General features: G+C 40.8%; 1 protein-coding gene across 2 annotated transcripts in view; it reads right to left on the bottom strand.

Annotated features, from left to right (window-relative positions):
- Nucleotides 1-22719, bottom strand: part of LOC149185789 (dynein beta chain, ciliary protein) — a 238775-nt gene that overhangs the window by 116312 nt on the left and 99744 nt on the right. For both annotated transcript variants that reach the window (XM_089410801.1, XM_089410800.1), the window contains exon 3: nt 16978-17105. In XM_089410801.1, coding sequence (XP_089266927.1) covers nt 16978-17105 — 128 coding nt within the window. The remainder of the gene's footprint in view (nt 1-16977; nt 17106-22719) is intronic.

Below are 22719 nucleotides of genomic sequence, written 5' to 3'. Positions count from 1 at the left end.
GATTCTCGTAAATGAATCGAGTTACCCTCATTCACTTGAGGGGTAACATTCCCTACACCCTTTCCAGGATAGGTGGCATTGACTCCAAGTATAATCTCATGATTGTTTCCATCTCTACCAAATGAGAGAGAGCACCCTTCTATCCAATGAAGTGCCTTGAAGCACCACAATCAATAAGCCAGATTCCCATAGAATCTGAAGGAGAGGGCCAATACAAGATAACACTTCTTTATCTTATCAGAAACAACATTTGATTCTTCATACCCGGGGTTCCTTGCTTTCTTTGAAGAGTCGGTCGTTTCCTTGATGACTTGCATTACCTGTCATTCCTTCAATCATTGAAGATGCCCCTGGAATGATTGTTATCTTCATCAAGAGATGTGTCCCTGCCATTCGGACACTCCTTGGCATAATGGCCGAACTTATTGCAACCAAGGCATCTGCCTTTCCTTCCACCCTTAGATCCAAACTTCCCAACGAAGTGATCTTTAGGTAGGCCATCAGAAGCTTCCATTGCGTCATTCTGATAATATACTCTGCTTCGACTTCACCCTTGGTGAATTTGAAGAGGGATGAGGAATCCATTGATCCTTTGTCCTTTCCCAACTATCTTCGGTGATTGCTCTTTCACTCTTGCTAGGGCTTTGTCTTCACCTCAGCTCTGATACCATGTTAATTTTAGGTATGTTCTATGCTTAGAGCAATTTATTTCAATTTTCACAATTAGCTCAGTATCTTTTTGTAAAGTTTTGTAGATGTTCTATGCTAAGAGCAATTTCACTTTTCTCACAGCAATCATACAGGTAGATAAGCAAAATGCAGATAGAACATATAAGCAGATCTTACAGAAGACAAATCAGAAACAAGAAAAATGTATGTGTTTGTTTCGGCGATCAACAGGATGCTTCAACCAGCAAAGTCTCCTTTGGTCAGCCAGCCCAGCATGTGTCACAACAACCCTCCAACCAGTAGATGAGTCAACCCAAGTCAGTTCTACAAAAGTCAACGCTATCATGAAAAGTCAACGCAGGGGCAGCAAGCTAAAAGTCAACGCAATAGCAAAACGGTCAACCCTTTGACCTCGATTTTTGTGCCAGGTAGTACGGCCTTCAAAAATCGAACCTCCCACAAGTTTTCAGCTTGTTTGGACCAAGCGTTGACCAAAGTCAACGCTGGTCAAACTTCTGCGAAACCCTAGCAGCAGAAACCCTAGCAGCAGAAAAATCCTCTTCGTCCTTCCCACGTGTGGCTGAAATTCGTCCTCCAGGTAGCTCGTACTTTTTAGGATGAGAGAGGAAGATGTGAGTTGTGTTGTTATCAAATTCTCTCCAACTTTTCCTGTATATATATCCATCAATGAGGGTGTGTGACACATCTGTTGGGCATGTGAGCCTACATTACAAACTGGCTGACCTTTGCACATATAATTTATTAAGAATAATAAATTCAAAATATAAGTTCTGCTCATCGGATTAAGACTATTTTTATATGGATTTTACACCTCTCAGAAAGAGGAATCCAACAAAAATATTAGCCTCTTAATCTGAGCATCAGAACATGGAGTTTGGACCTAGTTGTCCAAATTTAACACTCCCTCTCAACTAGGGAGAACTCCATCTATTAGTGCAATTAACATCGTGAGTCATCCCGCCGAAACTTGCTTTGCTGGCTTCTTTATTTCAGAACAGAAGTGGGTCAGTCACAAAGACATCATTCCCCGACTGACATAATCAGTCCAGAGGTCCCAGACCTCACAAATCTTGATCCCAGATCAAGTGGTTGGACCATGCCATCCTAGATAGAGAGTACGGCAATCTCTGATGCGTCCATCAGTCTTTGCTAATAGTCTCTAGCTTTTCCACACCTCATTGGCCAAATGAGAGGTACTTCCCATGAGCCCTGAACTCAATGGGTAGGATGCATACGGGGCACAGATTAAATGAGTGGCGAACCAGCTCAATAATCACAAGGGTGGGGCAGAAGCATTATGAGTGCTTATAGCTCCGAGAAGCTATCCCCAAAGCCCCCCAGAGCTCTCAGAGCTCATTGTCCAACAGGACCCACATCATAGGGTCTTTCCACGACACCAAGACTCTCACGGAAGGTTAGGAACTTGACCTTCCCCAGGGGCTTAGTGAGAATATCCGCGACCTGCTCATCAGTTCCTATATGATCGAGCCTTACGGCGCCTCGCTGTACCATATCCCGGATAAAGTGGTACCTGATATCAATATGCTTGGATCGGTCGTGGAACACAGGATTCTCAGTCATACGAATCCCACTCTGATTATCACAGAGTATTACAGTGGTATCTAGCACATGTTGGAACAGCTCACTAAAGAGCTTCCTCAACCAAACTGCTTCACAACAGGCCATACTAGCAGCAATGTATTCGGCCTCCGCGGTGCTCAAAGCCACCGACTTCTGCTTCCTGCTCATCCATGAGATCGAAGCAGAACCAAGATTGAAACAGCATCCAGATGTGCTCTTACGATCCACCACACTGCCAGCCCAATCGGCATCAGTATATCCCCGGAGTATCACACTCCCGGCAGTGTATCTCGGCCCATGGTTTATCGTGCCCCGAAGATATCTCAAAAGATTCTTGGCACCAACCCAGTGAAAATGATGAGGCTCAACCATCTGTTGACTCAAAGTATTCACTGCAAAACATATGTCCGGACGGGTGTTCACTAAGAACATCAAAGCTCCTATGAGTTGACGATACTCAGTAGGATTGGCCAAGATAGGCCCTGCAGCGCTGCCACTCAACTTCTTAAAGTTGAGTTCCATTGGTGTCGACACGGACTTACAGTCCACCATCCCAAATCTTTCCAGAAGCTTCACAATATACTTTCCTTGAGAAAGGAAAATCTCTCCAGGTCTCTGCCAGACCTCCAGGCCTAGGAAATAGTGCATCAGTCCTAGGTCTTTCATCTCGAACTCAGCAGCAAGCTCCCTCTTACATTGATGAATGAGAGGGTCATCACCTGTCAGGAAGAGGTCGTCCACATACAGCACTAGAATGAGAGGCTTTCCTTCCTCAACCTTAAAGTAAAGGTTTGGATCAGCATTGCTTCGAGTGAAGCCCAGCTTCATCAGGTAACTATCCATCCTCTCATACCAAGCTCTGGGTGCTTGCTTTAACCCATAGAGGGCTTTCTTCAACCTGCAGACATAAGTGTCTCGATCTTGAACTTCAAATCCCAGAGGTTGTTCTACATACACCTCTTCCTTTATTGCACCATGCAGAAAAGCGGTCTTGACATCCATCTGATGAAGACTCCATCCTTGCGTAGCAGCAAGGGCTATGATGGATCGGATGGTGGTATATCGAGCCACAGGTGCAAATATATCGTCATAGTCAATTCCTTCCTTTTGAGAGAAGCCACGGGCAACAAATCTTGCCTTAAACTTTTCAGCACTCCCATCAGATCCATGTTTAATCTTGTAGAGCCATTTAGCGGTGACAACAGATTTGTCCTTCGGTCTCGGGACCACATCCCAGACATCATTCTTCATAATAGCCTCATATTCTTCATGCATAGCATCCTTCCAGACTTGATGCTTGATGGCTTCCTCAAAAGATCCAGGTTCAGATTGTATAATAGTACTCATGGCAGCTAGATACCCTTGGTATCTACACGGCTTCTTGCTTTCTCGGAATGTTTCCCTTGGGGCAGCATGACCCTCAGCATCTTCGAGGGTGTCCCTAAGCCATGATGGCCTCTTTCCTAGAGAAGGGGAAGGATCAATAGGGTCCATTGGCTCTTCAACATCAGGCATAGTCTCATCCTGGGGTTCTTCCAGATTTCCAGGTCTTTCTTCATGGTTTTCTTCAGATCTAGGAAGATCTACTACTTTCTTCAGGGAAGCATCTTCGTCAAAAGTGACATCATGGCTTATCTCTACTTCCCTTTGACCAGGTACATAGACTCTATATGCCTTAGAAGTCTCACTGTAGCCCACAAACATTCCTTTCTTCCCAGTAGCGTCCAGCTTACTTCTCTTTTCTTTCGGCACATGAAAATAGACAGGACATCCAAAAATTCTAAAATGTGAGACATCAGGTTTCTTACCAGAGAAAACCTCTTCGGGAGTTTTGGAGTCCAAAGCGGAATGAGGGCATCGGTTTTGAATGTACACAGCAGTATTTGCAGCTTCTCCCCACAGAAACTTTGGAAGACCCTGGTCACATAGCATGGCACGGGCAACTTCCACAATAGTCCTATTCTTGCGTTCAGCAACACCATTCTGCTAAGGAGTATATGCAGTGGTAGTCTCCCTCTTAATGCCAGCTTCTCTGCAAAAGTCTTTGAACTCATTTGACTCATATTCAGTGCCATTGTCAGTCCTCAAAATCTTGATCTTCTTTCCGGTCATATTTTCCACCAAGGCTTTGAAGGTACGGAACCACATGAAAGCCTCATCCTTCTTCTTCGAGAAGTATATCCAGGTTTTGCGAGAGAAGTCATCAGTAAATGTCATATAGTAAGAACATCCCCCCAGGGATGTTACAGGCAACATACCGGAAAGATCAGAATGGACCAGTTGCAATATCTCAGATGTCTTTGTGACACTTGAGGGAAAGGTCCCCTTGTATGTTTTCCTTCAGCACAGCCCTTACATACACCTTTATGATTATTTCCAAAATCAGGCATCCCTGTCACCACCTTCCTTGCTTCGGGAAGAGCCTTGTAATGAAGGTGTCCAAATCTTCGGTGCCATAGTTCGGTTTGACGGATAGTATCACAAGTCATAGCTCCCAACGGACTCCCTCCAACCTGGTAGAGTGTACCAACTCTAAAACCAATTGAGATAGCTTCCTTGAAGCTCTTCTTCCACATGAGTACCTTTCCATCAGAGAAAGTTACATTGAATCCTTTGTCTTCCATGGCAGATACAGACACAAGGTTCTTCTTCAATTTGGGTACATAGAGTACATCTTGTAGATGGAGGACTTGTCCTTGAGACAAGTGGAGGGTCACAGTCCCGGTCCCTTTCACAGGATAAGTGGCATTATCCCCAAGGGTAATTTCTAGATTAGTATCCCTTTCAACCATGTCAGAAAGTGCTTCCTTGAATCCGGTGATGTGTCTTGAGGCACCACTATCGATTAGCCAGACATCCATAGTGTCGGGCGGAGATGCAGCTGAGAGAGCAGATATTAGAATATACTCATTTCTTTTATCAACAACATTAGACTCCTCATACCTGGTATTTCTAGTCCTTTTAGAAGGTGGATGGTTTCCTTCAAAGTGAGCCTTCCTCTTTCCTTTGGATTTGTCATTTCTTTGATTCCCATTCCTTCGGTTGTTGTTGTTGTCGTCACTATCGGGAGAATTCTTCTGGAAGGGGCATTCTCTAGCATAGTGTCCAGTCCTATGGCAGGTGAAACATTTACCCTTCTTCTTTTGAGTCTTAGTCCTTCCTTTGTCCTTGGAACCACCAGAGTTCTTCTTTCGGGAATGAGCAACATAGGCAGCATTTCTTTCATTATCAAATTCCTTCATCCTTGTTTCTTCTTGCATACATCTAGACAGAAGCTCATCAAAGTTAGGGATGGTATTATTGTTGAGAATGGTAGTTGTGAATACTTGTCATTCATATGGAAGTCCTCCAAGTGCGGTGAGAACCATCTCACGATCAGCTATTGTCTCCCCAATAGCTAGCAGATTGTTCCTGGTTTCGGTCAACTTCATAAAGAAAGTTTGAATAGACTCGTCTCGGCCCTTCTTCATATTCTTCAACTTGTTCTTGAGGAATAGCACTTGGTTCACATTGTTTACTCGGAACATAAGTATCAGTTTGTCATACATCTCCTTGGATGTGCCTAGTTCAGATATGTAGGCAACCAGACTCTTATTTATGGATTCCCTGATCAGCAGTTTTGCTCTGATTTCTCCCTTCTTATACTTGTGTTTAACAGCAGCAGAGGCATTTGATGGAGGTTCTTGAATCTTCCCTGTCACATGATCTAGGAGATCATGATCTTCTAATTTGAGATCTAATAACATCTTCCAGGCATGGAAGTCATCACTTCCAGTCAGCTTGTCATTCTCTCTGAATTCAAGCTTAGAGGAATCCATTTCCTTCGATGATGATTGCTATAGATAGAGTTTGTCTTCACCTCAGCTCTGATACCATGTAAAGTTTTGTAGATGTTCTATGCTAAGAGCAATTTCACTTTTCTCACAGCAATCATACAGGTAGATAAGCAAAATGCAGATAGAACATATAAGCAGATCTTATAGAAGACAAATCAGAAACAAGAAAAATGTATGTGTTTGTTTCGGCGGTCAACAGGATGCTTCAACCAGCAAAGTCTCCTTTGGTCAGCCAGCCCAGCATGTGTCACAACAACCCTCCAACCAGTAGATGAGTCAACCCAAGTCAGTTCTACAAAAGTCAACGCTGTCATGAAAAGTCAACGCAGGGGCAGCAAGCTAAAAGTCAACGCAGTAGCAAAACGGTCAACCCTTTGACCTCGATTTTTGTGCCAGGTAGTACGGCCTTCAAAAATCGAACCTCCCACAAGTTTTCAGCTTGTTTGGACCAAGCGTTGACCAAAGTCAACGCTGGTCAAACTTCTGCGAAACCCTAGCAGCAGAAACCCTAGCAGCAGAAAAATCCTCTTCGTCCTTCCCACGTGTGGCTGAAATTCGTCCTCCAGGTAGCTCGTACTTTTTAGGATGAGAGAGGAAGATGTGAGTTGTGTTGTTATCAAATTCTCTCCAACTTTTCCTGTATATATATCCATCAATGAGGGTGTGTGACACATCTGTTGGGCATGTGAGCCTACATTACAAACTGGCTGACCTTTGCACATATAATTTATTAAGAATAATAAATTCAAAATATAAGTTCTGCTCATCGGATTAAGACTATTTTTATATGGATTTTACACCTCTCAGAAAGAGGAATCCAACAAAAATATTAGCCTCTTAATCTGAGCATCAGAACATGGAGTTTGGACCTAGTTGTCCAAATTTAACACTTTTCCAGATTAGCAATCACATTAGCATTAAAGTAAACTGCAGATAGAACATAAACATAAATTGCAGAAGACAAGCCAAGACAAGAGGAATAAGATGTGGTGCTAGCCAGGGACAAACCCCAATGTGGGGAAACCCTTGATCAATTCTTCTTATATGTTCTTCAATAGTTCAGTAGAGAGAGAGATAGTACATTTACAACAGAAATCAACACTTTGACTTATCTAGATAAGAGCATAGATCATCTCTAAGAAGATGATACATGAGATCAGTTGAAGACATGCTAATTCAACTGATTCTCCAAGGTGACTCCTTCACCTATCATCGTGTTGCATCTCGCCATCATGTTGCACCTCACCGTGTTGCACCATGCTGCACCCATCATCACACTACTGGACCTTATGACTGCTGCACCTTATGTTGCACTGTTGTCCCATGTGCCATTGTTGAACCATGTTGTCATACAGCATGTCTCAAGTGCTTGCAGCACCATGCTTGCCACAGCTAGTCATGCTTGCCATGTTGCCATGTTGTCCATGCTTGCCAGGTTGCACCATGCTTGCCATGTTGCTCATGCTTGTCACGCTGTCCATGCTTGCCATGTTGCACCATGTTTGCTGTTGTCCATGCTTGCTGCTATCATGTCACCGCTGTTGTCCCACTTTGCTGCCATGTCATAGCTGTTGTCCCAGTTTGCAGTTGTTGCACAATGTTACTGCTGTCCTATGTCATAGTTGTTGTCCCAATATAGTTGTTGTCCATAATGACATTGTTGTCCTAACATTCTGGGCAGCAACATGTAGCCCATTTGTCCCATATATATAAGCACTGTTGTACAAGTTTCCTTGCTGTCCCATGCATCTATCCATCAGTCCACAAACATCCCTCAATTCTGTTGCATGCTACTGTTGATTTCTGCCTAGGGTTCTGTGCATGTACTAGTCTGGTTAGGGCACACCAACTAGCCTAACTTATAGGGAAAATACCTTTGTTTGCCTTGTTGTCCTTAGAGGTGACTGTGGCCTGGTTAGGAGGTTCGTTCTAGGTCTCTCGGCCATCCAAACTTCATCTCCCAATTGCTATTAGATGTCCCTCACTGCGGCCCTATAAATGTGTCACTAAAACTGCCCACAAATTAGTCCTATGACTACGGCTACCCTTCCAACAGTCCTTTATTGTTGCGGCATGGTAACAAGGGAACTCGGCCCCTTCTCCAACACTTCGGACCCTCCAAACAACGGCTAAGACTCCTGCTCAATATGTTGTCCACACACAACCCTTCTACGCTGTCTAGGGCAGCCTCCTAATGCTACGGCTAGGGCATGGTAATGTCCTCCTTGACTGCGTTTTGGTAGGGACCAGCGTATAGGGTTGTAGGCTTCCTTCTAGATAGTGTTAGGGCTTCTCTTTCATGACTGCGTCCTCTAGATTAGTGCAGCGTATTCCTTCTTCTTGACTGCGGCTAGGGCAGCCTCTTTTCTTCCAGCGTCTAGGGCTTCCACTCCTAGATTTCTCTTCCACCAAACCCAAGACAAGTGGAGAGAAATCAAGATAGAAGTGTGTGTGAGAAATGACTCTCAAGTCATCTCCTTTTATACTAAAACGTTGAGCACATGTGGGGTTTATTTGGTTGCTGGCCGACTTTGACGAATTGGCTTATAACACAAATAAATTCATAACTCCATGAATACTTATTGGAATTGGATGATCTTTAGATCAATCCTACACCTCTCGATGAGAAGGATCCAAGAAAAATATCAGTTGCCATAAATAAGATGACCCGCATGGAGTTTGGCCCTAGTTGCCAATTTTAACAATCTTCTAAAGCTAAATTTCAAATATTACAATCTTGATGACGCAACTTTGTTTGTCAAAAATGTTGGCAAAACATTGGTGTATCTTGTAGTGTATGTAGATGATCTATTAATAACAAGAAATTGTTAGCCTAACACTCATAAAAACAATAACAAGTCCAAAATATTCAAAATAATTAAAATTGTAAAACTTGGATTTACTCCTACCTATCTATTCTAGAATGAGTTAGTTCTTCAAACTTGGGAGTTTGTTTAAGTCTAGTTGGTTGAGAGATTCTCTCCAACTAGTTAGACTCCTAGATTAGTGTGTGGCTGAGATATTCACTCAACCAAAGTGATTGTGTCCAAGATAAACACACTATCTTGAGACATATTCTTGACGTATTTATATTGTATGATTATCATTTTTTGTGTATGAGAGTAAAATACAATACATTAAGGTTTCAGGCCTTTTCCGCCATGGCTCCTGTATCTCATAATTTCAGATTTTATTAGTTTTTAATTTCCTTTTATTTGGTATCAAAGCAACGTTGAATGAGAGATAGTCTATTTGTGATTGTTTGTCTATGATATGGGAGTGTGGAAGAAGCTAAGAGCCGACAGCACTCGTGAAGTAGAACCTGTGTTCCAGCCATGGGACGAGCCAAGTTGATCGTGGGTGAACGAGATCATAAGTGTCGCGTGTAATCCAAATTAGTGAACAAGCCAAAGGTGTAGGCCAGGCTGAGCCGAGGTCAAATTGTGTACGCTGTCCATTAACAGAAATTTCTAAAAATCGTGGTGGAGATGCAGAGTAAACTATTAGTTTCAAAGTCTCATTCGAGTCCTCATTGAGCAAAGCCAGTTGAGAATGGAAGTCGATTTGAACCGGTGAATCAGAGTATAAAGATCGTGGCTGCTGAATCAAAGATTCAACGATTCAAGCCTTGAGGCAGAACACCAGAACATAGTATCATTTAGGGAGAATTCAATGGCATAGATGGTATGGCTCATAAAAGGGGAAGTTCAATATGCAAGGGAAACACAAATAGAGAGTTGAGAGAAATAAATTACAGATCATTGAGCTTCAGATCTAGTGGTAGAGTTCAATTTCGGCAATGCCTTTGCAATAACAGTAATTTCTAATTCGCTTTTCTATAGAATGGAATCTTAGCCATTTGAAATTGCTTCATGTTTTTTTATGATTTGAAGATCTAAGAAAAGAATTAGAGCAGATTTAGAGAGGCCCAGCGTGGCCAGAATGCAAGGAAGTGGCCAAACACATGATGAATCAGGCTAGACCATAAGTTCTAAGTATATATACATGTACAGAATTTGTATGAATGAAATAGTGTTCATGTTATATTGCATTGCCTCTGTGTGTGTTCTGTCTATATAATTAACACAAGTGATGAACAGTCGTAGGAGTCTGTCATGAGCACGAGGATTTAAGATATTTCTGGTGGTTAAGGATTACAGGAACATGTGATTCTGGTAGAAGGTTTGGAAACCCATTTAATAGATTGAATAGATGATTTGCTTATGATGAATATTTGAAAGCCCAATAATATTTATGTGTTATCAGTGGAAGGAAAAACATTAATACCCCGCCTATACTCGTGGATTGAGGGTGATATATAGTCTCTGTGTTGGTTGAGCAATGAGGTGCTCGTCTTCTTCTCTGGTCCACACCCCTTTGTTTGTATGAGCTTTCGCTGCCAGAGAGACCAATTAGTGAAGCTTTCGCTGCCAGGACTTTAAACGGTGACCAAGATTGATTGGAATAGACACCAGATTACCTTTCTTCTCACTTTCAACATTCAGAAGCAAAGGAAGTGATTCAAAGACTCGGTGATCACCATGGTTTTTTGGTTAATGAATCTTGCAGAACACTTTCAATGTTGAATCTTGCTTTCTTAGTGGCGTCGACGACGATCGCCTTTGATTTCTTGGCAGCATCCACGGCGATTTCCTGTGACAACTTGGCGGCCTCCTTGGTGATTTCCTGAGACTTCTTTTGATTGCAAATAATCGCCCTCCAACAATCTCGGATCACTGTTGTCTACTCAGATTTCTTTCGGAAGAAAATGAAAGGCTTCAAGATAGAGGCTCAAGTCTAGAAATAGAGTTGGAACCATTAGATCAAGCAGAATACGATCTGATTTTCCTGTAATTGGATTCAAGTGTAAGTTCCATCTATTGTGTCTTTCAATTTAATATTTACCATTCATTTCCAGAGAGTTGATTCTTGAAACAGAAAATGGTTTTATACGCCGAGGGATATAAAGACAAAAGAAGATTAATACATGTTTAAGTGGACGGAAATTTGATCTGTTTAGTTGCTTTGTGGAGTCTGCGTGTAGCATTAACCTTGAGGATCCCGTTGGAGAGCTCACTCGGCCAGAGAGCTGTCATCGCCATGTCATACATACGCTGCAAGCATTTTTTGGTTGAAAAGAGAGAAGATGAGGTATGGTCTAGTGCAGTTAAATATTAGCCAATCCACGTTCTTATCTGCTCCTGCTGTTCAAGCTGTTTGCGATACTTTCCCAGCATTGCTTACTTGTCCAGAGAAGCACTCCCTCATCATAAGTGGCTGCCTAAACCTTACCTCAGTGCATTGTGCGTGCACAATTGAAGCTCAGAGAGAACGAAGAAGCAGAGCGGCAACTTCTGCTTATCCTGCAGGGATTCTAAATGCAAGAACAATACATTGAAGTTTGCAAGCATTCTTAGGTTGTATCTGGTTCGCAGGCTCCATGATACTGGTCTGCGATTTGCTGCGGAGAGTTGTGAAACCTTAAAGCAAAACAACTAGGCCGCCCGAACAAAATTTGCTGCGAAGATAGTGGCCCATCAATATAACAAATTATTTCTATTGAAGATATCCACTCCAGCAGTAATAACTTTGACAGTATGAAAAAGATGCATCCGAGGCCAACAAAGAGCTTCCAATGACGACATTGATGTTATTACCAAGCGTCAAGTGTTTTTTCTTTTTCTTTTGGTTTGAATTATAAATGCAATCTTTGAGGTGGATAATGGAGAATTTGAAGCATGTGATCAAGGGAGGAGCCAACTTATAGTCACCTAGACGAGCCAACGTATGGTAGTATTTAAAATAAATATGTGAAGTGGCCGGCAGCGAAGAAAGCCAACGTGGAAAGCCAGCAGCGTGGAGGGAAGTTTCAAAGCTTTTGCAATTTTTTCAAAGGGTTGTGAAAAGTTCATATGAGTATAGTAGTTGTAATTGTGTTTTTGGCTTAAGAAAAGTTTGTAAATGTGTGTATATTTGGCTCATTAACTGCACTATAAAGAATTGATAGGGGGTCAATTAAGTCAAGTGAGTCAATCATTTTTCAAGTAAGTCATTAAATCATTGTAAAAATTCTATTGGGTCATTTTTGGTGGTATCTAACACCCTAAGGTCACATAAGCAAGCGAGCGAGTACAAGCGAGCATATTATAGACCAAAATGGGTAAAGGAGGAAAATGTCTTCAAAGTGCAAAACTACAAATCAAAGAATTGCAAGAGTGCAATCATGAATTACACAACACAATTGAAATACTGGAATGGAAGTTAAAGCAAAATCAAAACTTAATCAATCAGATGACCAACACATTAGAAGCAACAAAATATTTTCAAACTGAGCTAGATATGAAAGAACAACTCATTAATGCACTCCAGATTAAATTAAGTGAAAAACAAGATCTACTTGATGCACGATGTATAGAAAAGATAGATGCAGTGTGTGACACAGAAGACCTCATCCAAACAGCAAATGCAAGTTGTGAAACAGATGACCTCATTCAACATGTTGATGAAAGTTGTGACAGAAATGATCTAATCCACCAAGTTGATGTAAGTTGTGACACAGATGATCTCATCCAGCAAGTTGTACTACTAAATGAAAATGATGCAACTAGTAGTACTGAAGATCTAATTGAAAAGTTTGATGCAGCATGTGATACAAATGAATTGTTAATAGAGATGATTGATGCTTAGTGTGATACAAATGACTTAATGAATCCAGCAGGGAATGTCAGCAGCAGCAGGAGGTGTGAAGAACAATAAGAAAATGATCTTTCCAAGAAGGTCATCAAACCTTGGGAAGAAATTTCTTTCAAAAAAGATCGACATGGCTTGGGATACAACAAAGAAAAAAACTTACATGTTCCAGATTTCTCAAAACCAGTTCAGTTTGTAAGTGCAGGTTTTCTAGAAAATGCTCAGAATATTGTTAAGTGTAACCATTGTAAGAGAAATGGTCATATGGAGAGTAAATGTTTCGACCTCCATCCTTGTCATCATTGTGGTAAGAAAAATCATCTATCTGAGAAATGTCGAATGCAGACTAAAGTGACAGTTAATTATGGTTGGATAAACCCTTGGAGATGGAATCTAGAAATGAAGAAACTGCATAAGTCCTACAATCTACTTAAGACAGAGGTAAAGGTAAAGTTTCCTGAGAAACTCTCCTACACCTTAAGGGGGGGAGTTCAATGCAGATGATTGTCTCTCCTTTCAGCTGACAAAGGGGGGAAATGATAATGGAATTGAAAATGGTTGTCAGACTAAAAGTTTCGACAACATCAACTAAGCAGCCAGTGGGCATCAACAAATCAGCTAGTGGGCATCGTCAAAGCAGTCAGTGGGCATCATCAAAGCAGCCAGAGGGCATCATCAAATTTTCCAGTGGGAAAGCAATTGGGAATCTGAACTTCAACAAATTCACCAGTGGGCGTCATCCACATTTTGTCAGTGGACAAGCGATTGGGATGTTGATTGAGAGCATTTGTGGACATTCTTTTGTTCACTTGGATGGTCATTGGACCAAGAAAAGGACAGATGGATCCTTTTGCATTGCAGCTTGGCATTTGATGGAGTTGTCAAGCAACTTTCAGGGATGTATCAGACTTGCAATTGATTCATGTTTCTTGGTTTGTTCTCTTCAGATTGGAGTTTTCAACATCCAATTTTGGCGGTTTGTCAAGCTGTTATTACAAGAAGTGAAGCTGATCCAAACCTTTATTTTAAGGTTGAGAATGATAGACCTCTCATCTTGGTACTTTATGTGGACATCTCTTTCTGACAGGTGCAGACCCTCTTATTCATCAATGTAAGAGAGAGTTGGCTTCCAAATTCGAGATGAAGGACCTAGGATTGATGCATTACTTCCTAGGGTTGGAGGTCTGGCAAAAGCCAGGGGAGATTTTCTTTTCTCAAGGAAAATGTATTGTGAAGATACTTGAAAGATTTGGTATGGTGGACTGCAAGTCCGTGACTACTCCGATGGAACTTAACTTCAAGAAGTTATGCGTAAGTGTTGCTGGGCCCGATTTGGGAAATCCTTCTGAGTATCGTCAACTCGTGGGGGCCCTGATGTTCTTGGTGAACTCCCGTCCGAACATATGTTTTGCAATGAATACATTGAGTTAGTTTATGGTCGAGCCTCATCCATATATTGGATCACTGCCAAGAATCTTTTGAGATATCTCTGGGGCACAATCACCTATGGACTGAGATACACTGTCGGGAATGTGAGGCTTCATGGTTACTTTAATGCAAACTAGGCTAGCAGTGTGGTGGATCGTAAAAGCACATATGGATGTTGCTTCTCTCTAGGTTCTGCTTCGATATCATCGATGAGCAAGAAGCAGAATTCAGTTGCCTTGAGCACCGTTGAGGCTGAATACATTGTTGTCAGTATGGCCTCCTATGAAGTTGTTTGGTTGAGGAAGCTCTTTAGTGAGTTGTTTGGACATGTGTTGGATACCATTGTGATCTTCTGCGACAACCAGAGTGGGATGCATATTTCTGAGAATCTCGTGTTTCATGACTGCTCCAAGCATATTGATATCAGGTACCAATTTATCCAGGATATGGTACAACAGGGAGCAATAAGGTTCCAACACATTGGGACTGATGATCAGGTCATCAATATTCTTATGAAGCCCCTGGGGAAGGTCAAATTCTTAACCTTATGTGAACAACTTGGAGTCGTGGAGAGACCCTCTTATGAGGGTCTCGTATGAGATGGATGTTGAGCTCTGGGAGCTCCAGGGGGCTTGGGGTACTTCTTGGAACAATGAGTGACCATAGGGTGAGTGGTTCACCTTCCCATAATGGTGCGCGATATACAGGGTGAGTGGTTCACCTTCCCCTGTGACACCCCATGTTGAGATATGCATAGGATGAGTGGTTCACCTTCTCCACAGGCATATGAGCAGGATGAGTGCTTCACCTTCTCCTACCGGCGCATCCTACCCATGTAATTCGGGACTCATGGGAAGTACCTCTCATCTGGCCAATGAGTAGGGAAATGAGGATAGGGACCATAGTACTATCGATGGACGCATCGTGTACTACCATACTCCCTACGCTAGGATGTTGATATTGATCTGGGATCAATGGAAACTGAATTCGGGTTAGTTAAGAGTGGTATGACACACTCTATTATTGGAGATTAACTTCGGGTCAGTGGAAAATGGTATGATACATTCTCGATCATTTCTTCTTTCTCCATGGTTCAGCGGAGCAGAGCATAGCAAAGACAGGGATGGTACAGATTCTCAGATAGTTTGGTAGGTGAAGTTCTCCCTAGTTGAGAGAGAGTGTTAAATTTGGAAATTAGGGCCAAATTTCACCTTGGACAGCTCATATAAGGCAGCTGATATTTTTATTGGATTCCTCTCTCCGAGAGGTGTAGGATTGATCTAAAGATCATCCCATTCTGACATGTACAAATGGAATTATGAATTTATTTTGATTATGGACAAATTGTCAAGGTCGGCCAGCCATCAAAATTGCACCTCAACGTTGCATATAAATACAAGGAGCCTCCTCCTCATTTTGGCATCTCACTCACACTCATTCTTCTCTCTCCTTCATTGATTGGGTATGAATTTCAGAGGCAGCTCTCCACACGTGCGAAGAAGAGAAGGGTTTTTTGTCCCTGCGTTGACCAGCGTTGACCGAAGTTGCAGGAGGGTTGTTTTGACTTGCATTGACCAGTTTTGACTGCGGTTTTGTGTGGGGGATCTTTGTTTGGGTAGGCCACATTTCTGGGCACAGAAATAGAGGCTGTTTGACCACTGTTTGACCAGCATTGACTGCAGAAGGGTTTGCTGCAGCGTTGACTTTTGTTGACCAAATTTGACTGGACTTTTTTGGACTGTTTTGGGGCTGATTTGAATAGATGTTGGAGGCCAAGTTGACCGAGTTTGACCGAGCTGTTTTGGATGTCAAAATCTGCCCTGTTGATGAGCGTTGACTTTCTGGTTAGGGTTTTTTGTTACTTCTGTTTGACTGGTCAGATTTCACTTTGATTAGGCAAGTGAAAATTGTATATTGTACTCTCTCTTTCTCTCTGCTGAACTTTTGCAGAATTATAAGAAGAATTGATCAAGGGTTTCCCCACATTGGGGTCTGTCCCTGGCTGGTGCCATATCTTGTGTCCTCTTGTCTTGGCTTGTCTTCTACTATTATTGTTTATGTTCTATCTGCGTTTTACTATCATGTTGATGTGATTGCTAAACTGGATATTGATAATGGGCTAATAAGAAAATTGAAATAAAATTGCTCTTAAGCATAGAACATACCATTATTATCTAAAATTAACATACCACAAGCTTCAACAAGGATATCCAGTTGGATAAGCATATCAAAATAAATTAGCGAATTATGGACTGGTTTCAATATGTGTTTTGCCAAAATTACAGGCAGTTTATGGTTTGATGTTGGAAAAGTTGAAAACTGCTTTGGAAGGAAAAGGGTGTAACTCTGCATTGTTTTTTCCAATCACACGTCTATGACAAGTATTCCTTTCTCATTTGGCATTGCAAATTAATGCTACTCGCACATTCTTTCATCCAAAGTTTCCCAATCAGATCCAACACCTATGGAACTAAAGTCCAGACAGAAGACATACAAGTCAATGCAGATTCTATGTAATGTGAAATTCAAATGTACAACGTAACATGAATAACAGATAAAACTCTTACAAGCCTCAAACCAACAATAGTTTCAACATCAATAGCAATATAAATTTAATGACATGTATAAATGGACAGGAAGCTAATGTGTCACAATCGTTGCAAAGATCCTAGCATTTAAGCAGAACGTATGTCTGGTAACTCCAATTTACCGCTGCAGAATCTTAATATAAATGAGGTCTAAAGTAGCCTACATCACCCATTTCTGCTGGCCCTCCGGGCTTAACCTTGACACGTCCAAACATCTCATTCAGCATTACATCATAACTTGGGTCTCTCTGTTCCAAAACATTAGAATCAGGAGCCTGATTAGGATCTGCCTCTGCAACACAAGGATAGATGGACGGTCAGTAATATGAAAATAATACATTTGAAGGAATGCAGAAAACTTCCAACATGAAAGAAAACTCATAGAAAAGGATACCTGAAAATAAACCAACATGTTCTTTCGTTTTGCATGTTGATGAGTAAAGGCATAAATATAATAAGATGTATAATGTGTTTTGAACATAGGCATTCAACTTCCTGTGAAAAAACTTCAACTTATACAATCAAAGATCAAATGCTATGTTTATTACATATAAAACAGTTTTTAAAATGAAAAATCTTCAGTTGGTACTTATTTATATTTTAGTTATCATGCAATTGCATCAACAACTAGGAGGGAGCACATTTCATGCGTTTGCAATTTGCTGAATACGTAAAATGAATGATGTTACTGACAGCATTCCTCACCTACAAGAAATAATAACAGCTTTATCCCAATGTTTTAGGACACGGACTCAGGAATAACGCACTGGGGTCTTGAGAAAATCTTCAGAAAATATCGGCCAACTCAGCAAAAGAAATCAACCAACATTTAAAAAATGCATAAATTTTAATATTTTTGCCCAATTCATAAGAGACTCTTTGCCATGGAGTAAACACCATGTTTCCCTTCTAACAAACCCCTCAATTGAAATTCTCAGAGACACAATATAAATCAACAAGTAAACACGAGCAAAAAGACCCCCCGAATAGCACTTTATAGACAAAACCATGCCTGGATGACTCACCGAAGTCGCTGATCTTTCAATAACTCACAAGTTAGGTGAGCTTTCCCAATAACTTGAAAGTTGTACATGAAAACCGGTACATTGAGCACTCATTTGAGGCATGACTTGATAAGTCAATGAGTTCTGCAACACTACTTTATACCTATTAACCCTCTTTCAGCAGGGTAACTATATATTCATTGCAGCATTCTTAAACACCATTGTAAGCCCAAGGTCACAAGTCAAAGTCATCTAAAAACCATGTGAGGCCCTGTAGGCATCCCAGACCCAGTGTCATGTTGAGTCAGTCTTCTTATGGTCAGACCATGGTTGGTCCCTTTGAGTTCACTTCGGGTTCCTTTTGTCTTGTATAGGATTGGAGGTCCTTAAGAGAGCTTATATGTGGACTCACGGTTTTTGGCGAGACTTCTATTGTAGGGATGATCACCATTGTAGGGACCATTCCAACCCACATTGGGTGCACCTATGTCTTTCCACATGGTTATGAGTCTATCGAGTCTGTGGGTGGTCTTGCCTCTGGTGTCATATCCCTGAAATGTTTCTCAGATATAGCAATCTCACAGTCAACAATATTTTCACACTTCCCAAGATAGTGTTGAAAATTATAGCTCAGAAAGTACTTCTGCATAGGCCTGTGTGTCTATGGATGCAGAAGATGCCCAAAATCTCTTTAGGATACTTGCTCAAGTATTGAATAAGTTGCTTTTGTAACTTACCTTACATGTAACTTAGGAAAAGCACATAATTAATTATGTTGGCTATTGAGCTAAAGAAACTTAGGTAAAGTAAAGTATTTACTTCATTCGTCATGTTTTAATCTTAATCATTGATCTTAGGTGAGGCAAGATCTAATCTCGACCATCAATCACTTTGGAGATTAGAGTTAGGGATTTACCACAACAAGAAGTTAAAAAAACAAGGCTAAGAAGAGGAGAAAGACATACAATACAACAACAAAAGACATTGAGAAAAAAATTCTCAAGGAGTGAGATACTCTAGTGTGTTGGATCCAAGGAAGGTGCAGGGGTGCAGCATTGGAGATCCAAATCATGCAAGCAGATCAACCACAGATCTAGGGCGTGATCAGCGAGATAAGATCCAAGGTATGTTGTAAATGTAAATTTCTTAGTTGGGCCATTATCCCAAGACAAGAGCCCAAGTAAGTCCAGACTCTAGATTATTAAATGAAGAATTGTTGAGTGGACAGAATTTGTATCTATCACAAGTGATAGACATTGATTTTGCAATTATGCTTCCATTGAATATTTCGTTAAGAACCTAGTTGTGCTTTTATTTAGTAGATATGTGATAAATCTGCTAAGAACTAATTGCCAAGTGTTAGATTAAGAATTTTACATGGTATCAGAATGTAAAATCTAAAAACCAAACTGATGCCAAGTTCGTGTAGGAGTTACAGAAGGCCCAAGTTTGGCTGCAACTGTACGAGGCAGAAAATTTCATTGTGTTGATAACACGTGGGCCATATGGCATACGAACGTTGACTGCAAGTGAAGTTAAAGTTAAAATAAGAATAAAAAAGAGGTTCCTGTGGGTGGTTGACAGAACTGTCAGGCACCCAGTGATCGCATGCTGAGAGAGAAGAGGTAACACAAGGCTACAGAAACAAGGAGCACCATTCAAGAGCTATCAGGATTAGGCAGAGGAGATAGCCCACACAATGTGTGTCCACACACAGGGGGGTCGTCGAAAAAGCATTGTCGGTGGTGCAACTGTCGGTGAGGGAGGCAGAGCCACTGTTTAGGCTGTCACAGTCAGCAGTGTTGGGCCCATCAGAGCTTCTAAGGACATCAACACACAAGTCGACAATCGAGGAGTGGACTTGCGAGTGTGTGATGAGAACCCATGCAACAAAGGGATCCATCGACAAACAGAGAAAAGTGCTAGGCTGGGACAGGTCAGTAGCAAAGGTCCCCACACGCAGTGGGAAAACCGGCAAACCTGTCTGTGCAGCAGAGAAGGGGCCTCAGTGCAGCAGGTGTGAGAGTTCTTGGTCAACATCTACAGGAAACCGTTCATAGTGAATGCTATGGAATGGCATACATACAACGGACTCATATCAGTAGGGTCAGTGATGAAGTTCTTGGTAGCTTCGGAAGGTCTTCGACATGAGCCTGGTGTCTTACCGTGTAGAAGATGGTTGATTGCCTCTTTAGGTGCTTGCTTAGTGGAATAAGTAATTTATGACTTCTTTCCTAAGTCCAGGGGGGTAGCTCAATTGGTGATCGAAGTAATGTGAAAACTGAGAGATCCAAGGTTCAAATACCCCTAATTGTGACCCGGTTTACGGAGAGGAGGACAGGTCGTAGACCCCCAGAGGTTTACTAGCAGTTACATGTTAGACGGGCTGTTGGGTTCCTCTGGGATACAAAAGAAAAAAGAAAAAAATTGTGGACTACTAAGCCAAAGTACTAAGGATATATAATAAAATTATTTAAGTGGCTTAGATATGATCTCAACCGTTGATCTCAAGTCAGGTGAGATCTAATCTCAATCATCAATCACTTAGGAGATTAGGGTTAGGGATTTGGCTTAATGAAGTTATAAAAGAAGCCTAATGGAGAGGTGCAGACACAACACAACCACACAGCTTTGAGGGAGTGATTTTCTCCAAAGTGAGACGCTGAGCTATATTGAAGAGAAGGGAGGATGAGTATAGGGAAATTTCGGAAGTATTTCCAAGAGGTCGAGTTCAGGGAATCAAGAGGTCGATCACTGAAGCACAAAGGAGGTCGATTTGTGCAGAGGCATATTTATCCAGTGGGTTGATTTCCTTGAGTGTGCAGGGGTTGTACAAGGAGGAAAAGAGAGGATCGATTTGCTAATGCTAGAGGTTGAGTTTCTCCAGGGACGAATTCTTCAAGAGGTCGATTTTCTGGTGGGCCAATTTCCCCAGCAAAGTTGAGTTACAAGTTCCAGCAGTGCATTTTTTTGTGTATTTTCTCTATGGGTCTAGTGTTAGAAATTGGGTACAATGCTCCCTGTGTGTTTTGCGACATGGACTAACCGCCTCTCGTGGATACTAACTCTGGCAATTGTAGCAAAGACTGAAGCGAACAAAGTTCCTTCTGTAAAAATTAATTACTCCAGAAAACTTGGAATGTCAAGATATCCATTTAGGATATAAATATTATATTAAATAAAATGAATAAGAATGAATGATTTACAAATGAGAACGAGAGGCTTGCTTATATACCAAGCAAGTGTCTCTTCATGAAGAGTCATGTCCTATTAGACATGCCTCTTCAACCTAATTACTAGCTTAACTAACTATTATTTATGATTATTATCTTTTACAATATATTTATATTATTTTTATATTTTATTCATTACATTGCCTTTTTCCTCAAAAAGCTTTGACATCAAAGCTTGTCGATGAAAAAGGCTTGATCTCTTTTTCGGCTTCGAACGTCTTTCTCTCTCGGAATAGTCATCCTTGTCGATACAAGTTGATATGATCTTCTTAGTGACAAACAAAATTGTCGCACTGAGAAGGGATCAGACCATCCCAGATTAATCTTCTGTATAGTACTCTGATCACTGGAATTTTGTAACGACTTGTTAGCATAAGACTGGATTGATTTTACGTCATTATTCTCTGAAACATCAATTTGTTGTTTCTGGTCTGAATGGTCCCGATACGTAGCATGGTTGAGTTGTCTACTCTCATGATTCGGATGTCGATATGGAGCTTTTTTGGTTTGATTTCTCCTTACTGGGCATGTGCCAATTTTTATATTTTCTTCTGGCAAAGATGTTGTTGAGATGGTTATGGAACATTCACTTGGGATGTTCATTGTCTGAACTGCAACATCTACGTGTGTCGTTTCTTCAACTGACTTGTCTTCTTGAGTTGTCATATTCACGGGATCGGTATTTGTTCCCTTATTTTCAACTTGAACGGTTGCGACTAGAGATTCTGATACTTCTACTTGAGTGACTTGTTCCAACTTATCTTTTAATGCTTTCTTATCCTCCTTAAGTTTCTTAGTTTGATTGAGCAGACTTTGATTATGGTTTCTCAGACGTAAAAGTTCTTTGGTTTTTGATTCATCAACCTTATTTTCAGTGTTTTGAATTTTAAGTTTTTCATCTTTTAGATCTCTGATTTGTTCTAATAAATTTTTATTAAGGTTCTTTAAACGTGAAGTTTCCTCTTCTTGTTCTGATAAGTGCTTCTTGAGTTCTTTTTTTGAGACTTTAGTCTTCTTCACTTGTGCCAGTAATTTTCTGACGTGGTCCTTGAGACGAGAAATTTCTTCGTCCTTTTCCATTATTTCTTTGTAATGTATATCCACAAGATTTTTATGTTCCCGTTCTAACACTTCCTTGCTTTGTTGAATTTTGGCTATTTTTTCATTCTCTTGATCTTTTAGTTGGACTTTCTCGGTACACTGGATAACATCATTCTGTGGAAGTGATGATGGATGTAAAGAATGGAAGAAGGAATCCATTCTCTTTCTCTCCTCAGCCCGTCGCTCCATTATTGTAATAAATTGTTCTATATCTCTTGCGATTGATTGTTTTTGTTCCCAACTTAGGGATTCCGTATTTTTTCTTTTTCTTCACTTTTAACTTTGTATGGAATAATTATTTTTTATTTTAATATATATTTCAAATATTCTCCTCTCTTTTTTTTCTTTTTTCTAAATAACCTTGACTCTATTAATTTCTTCTTAATTTTTTTTCCTTTTTTTTTATAAATTAAATCTTGTGTATTTTGGTGTATAATATATATATATATAAAAACTTTATAAGCCTTTTTCTAAAATCACCTTTTTGAATATATATACACCTTTTATCTTTTTATCCACTCAATAATAATAAACTTCAACGGCTCTTTAAAGTTTAACCTTTCAGCAA

Source organism: Pinus tabuliformis, chromosome 3_1, assembly GCF_031772625.1.
Source record: "Pinus tabuliformis cultivar Carrire ecotype Pingquan chromosome 3_1, CPIR1, whole genome shotgun sequence".
Lineage (NCBI taxonomy): Eukaryota > Viridiplantae > Streptophyta > Pinopsida > Pinales > Pinaceae > Pinus > Pinus tabuliformis.
Note: the sequence above shows the minus strand (reverse complement) of the source record. Positions and strands in the feature narration are given on the sequence as shown.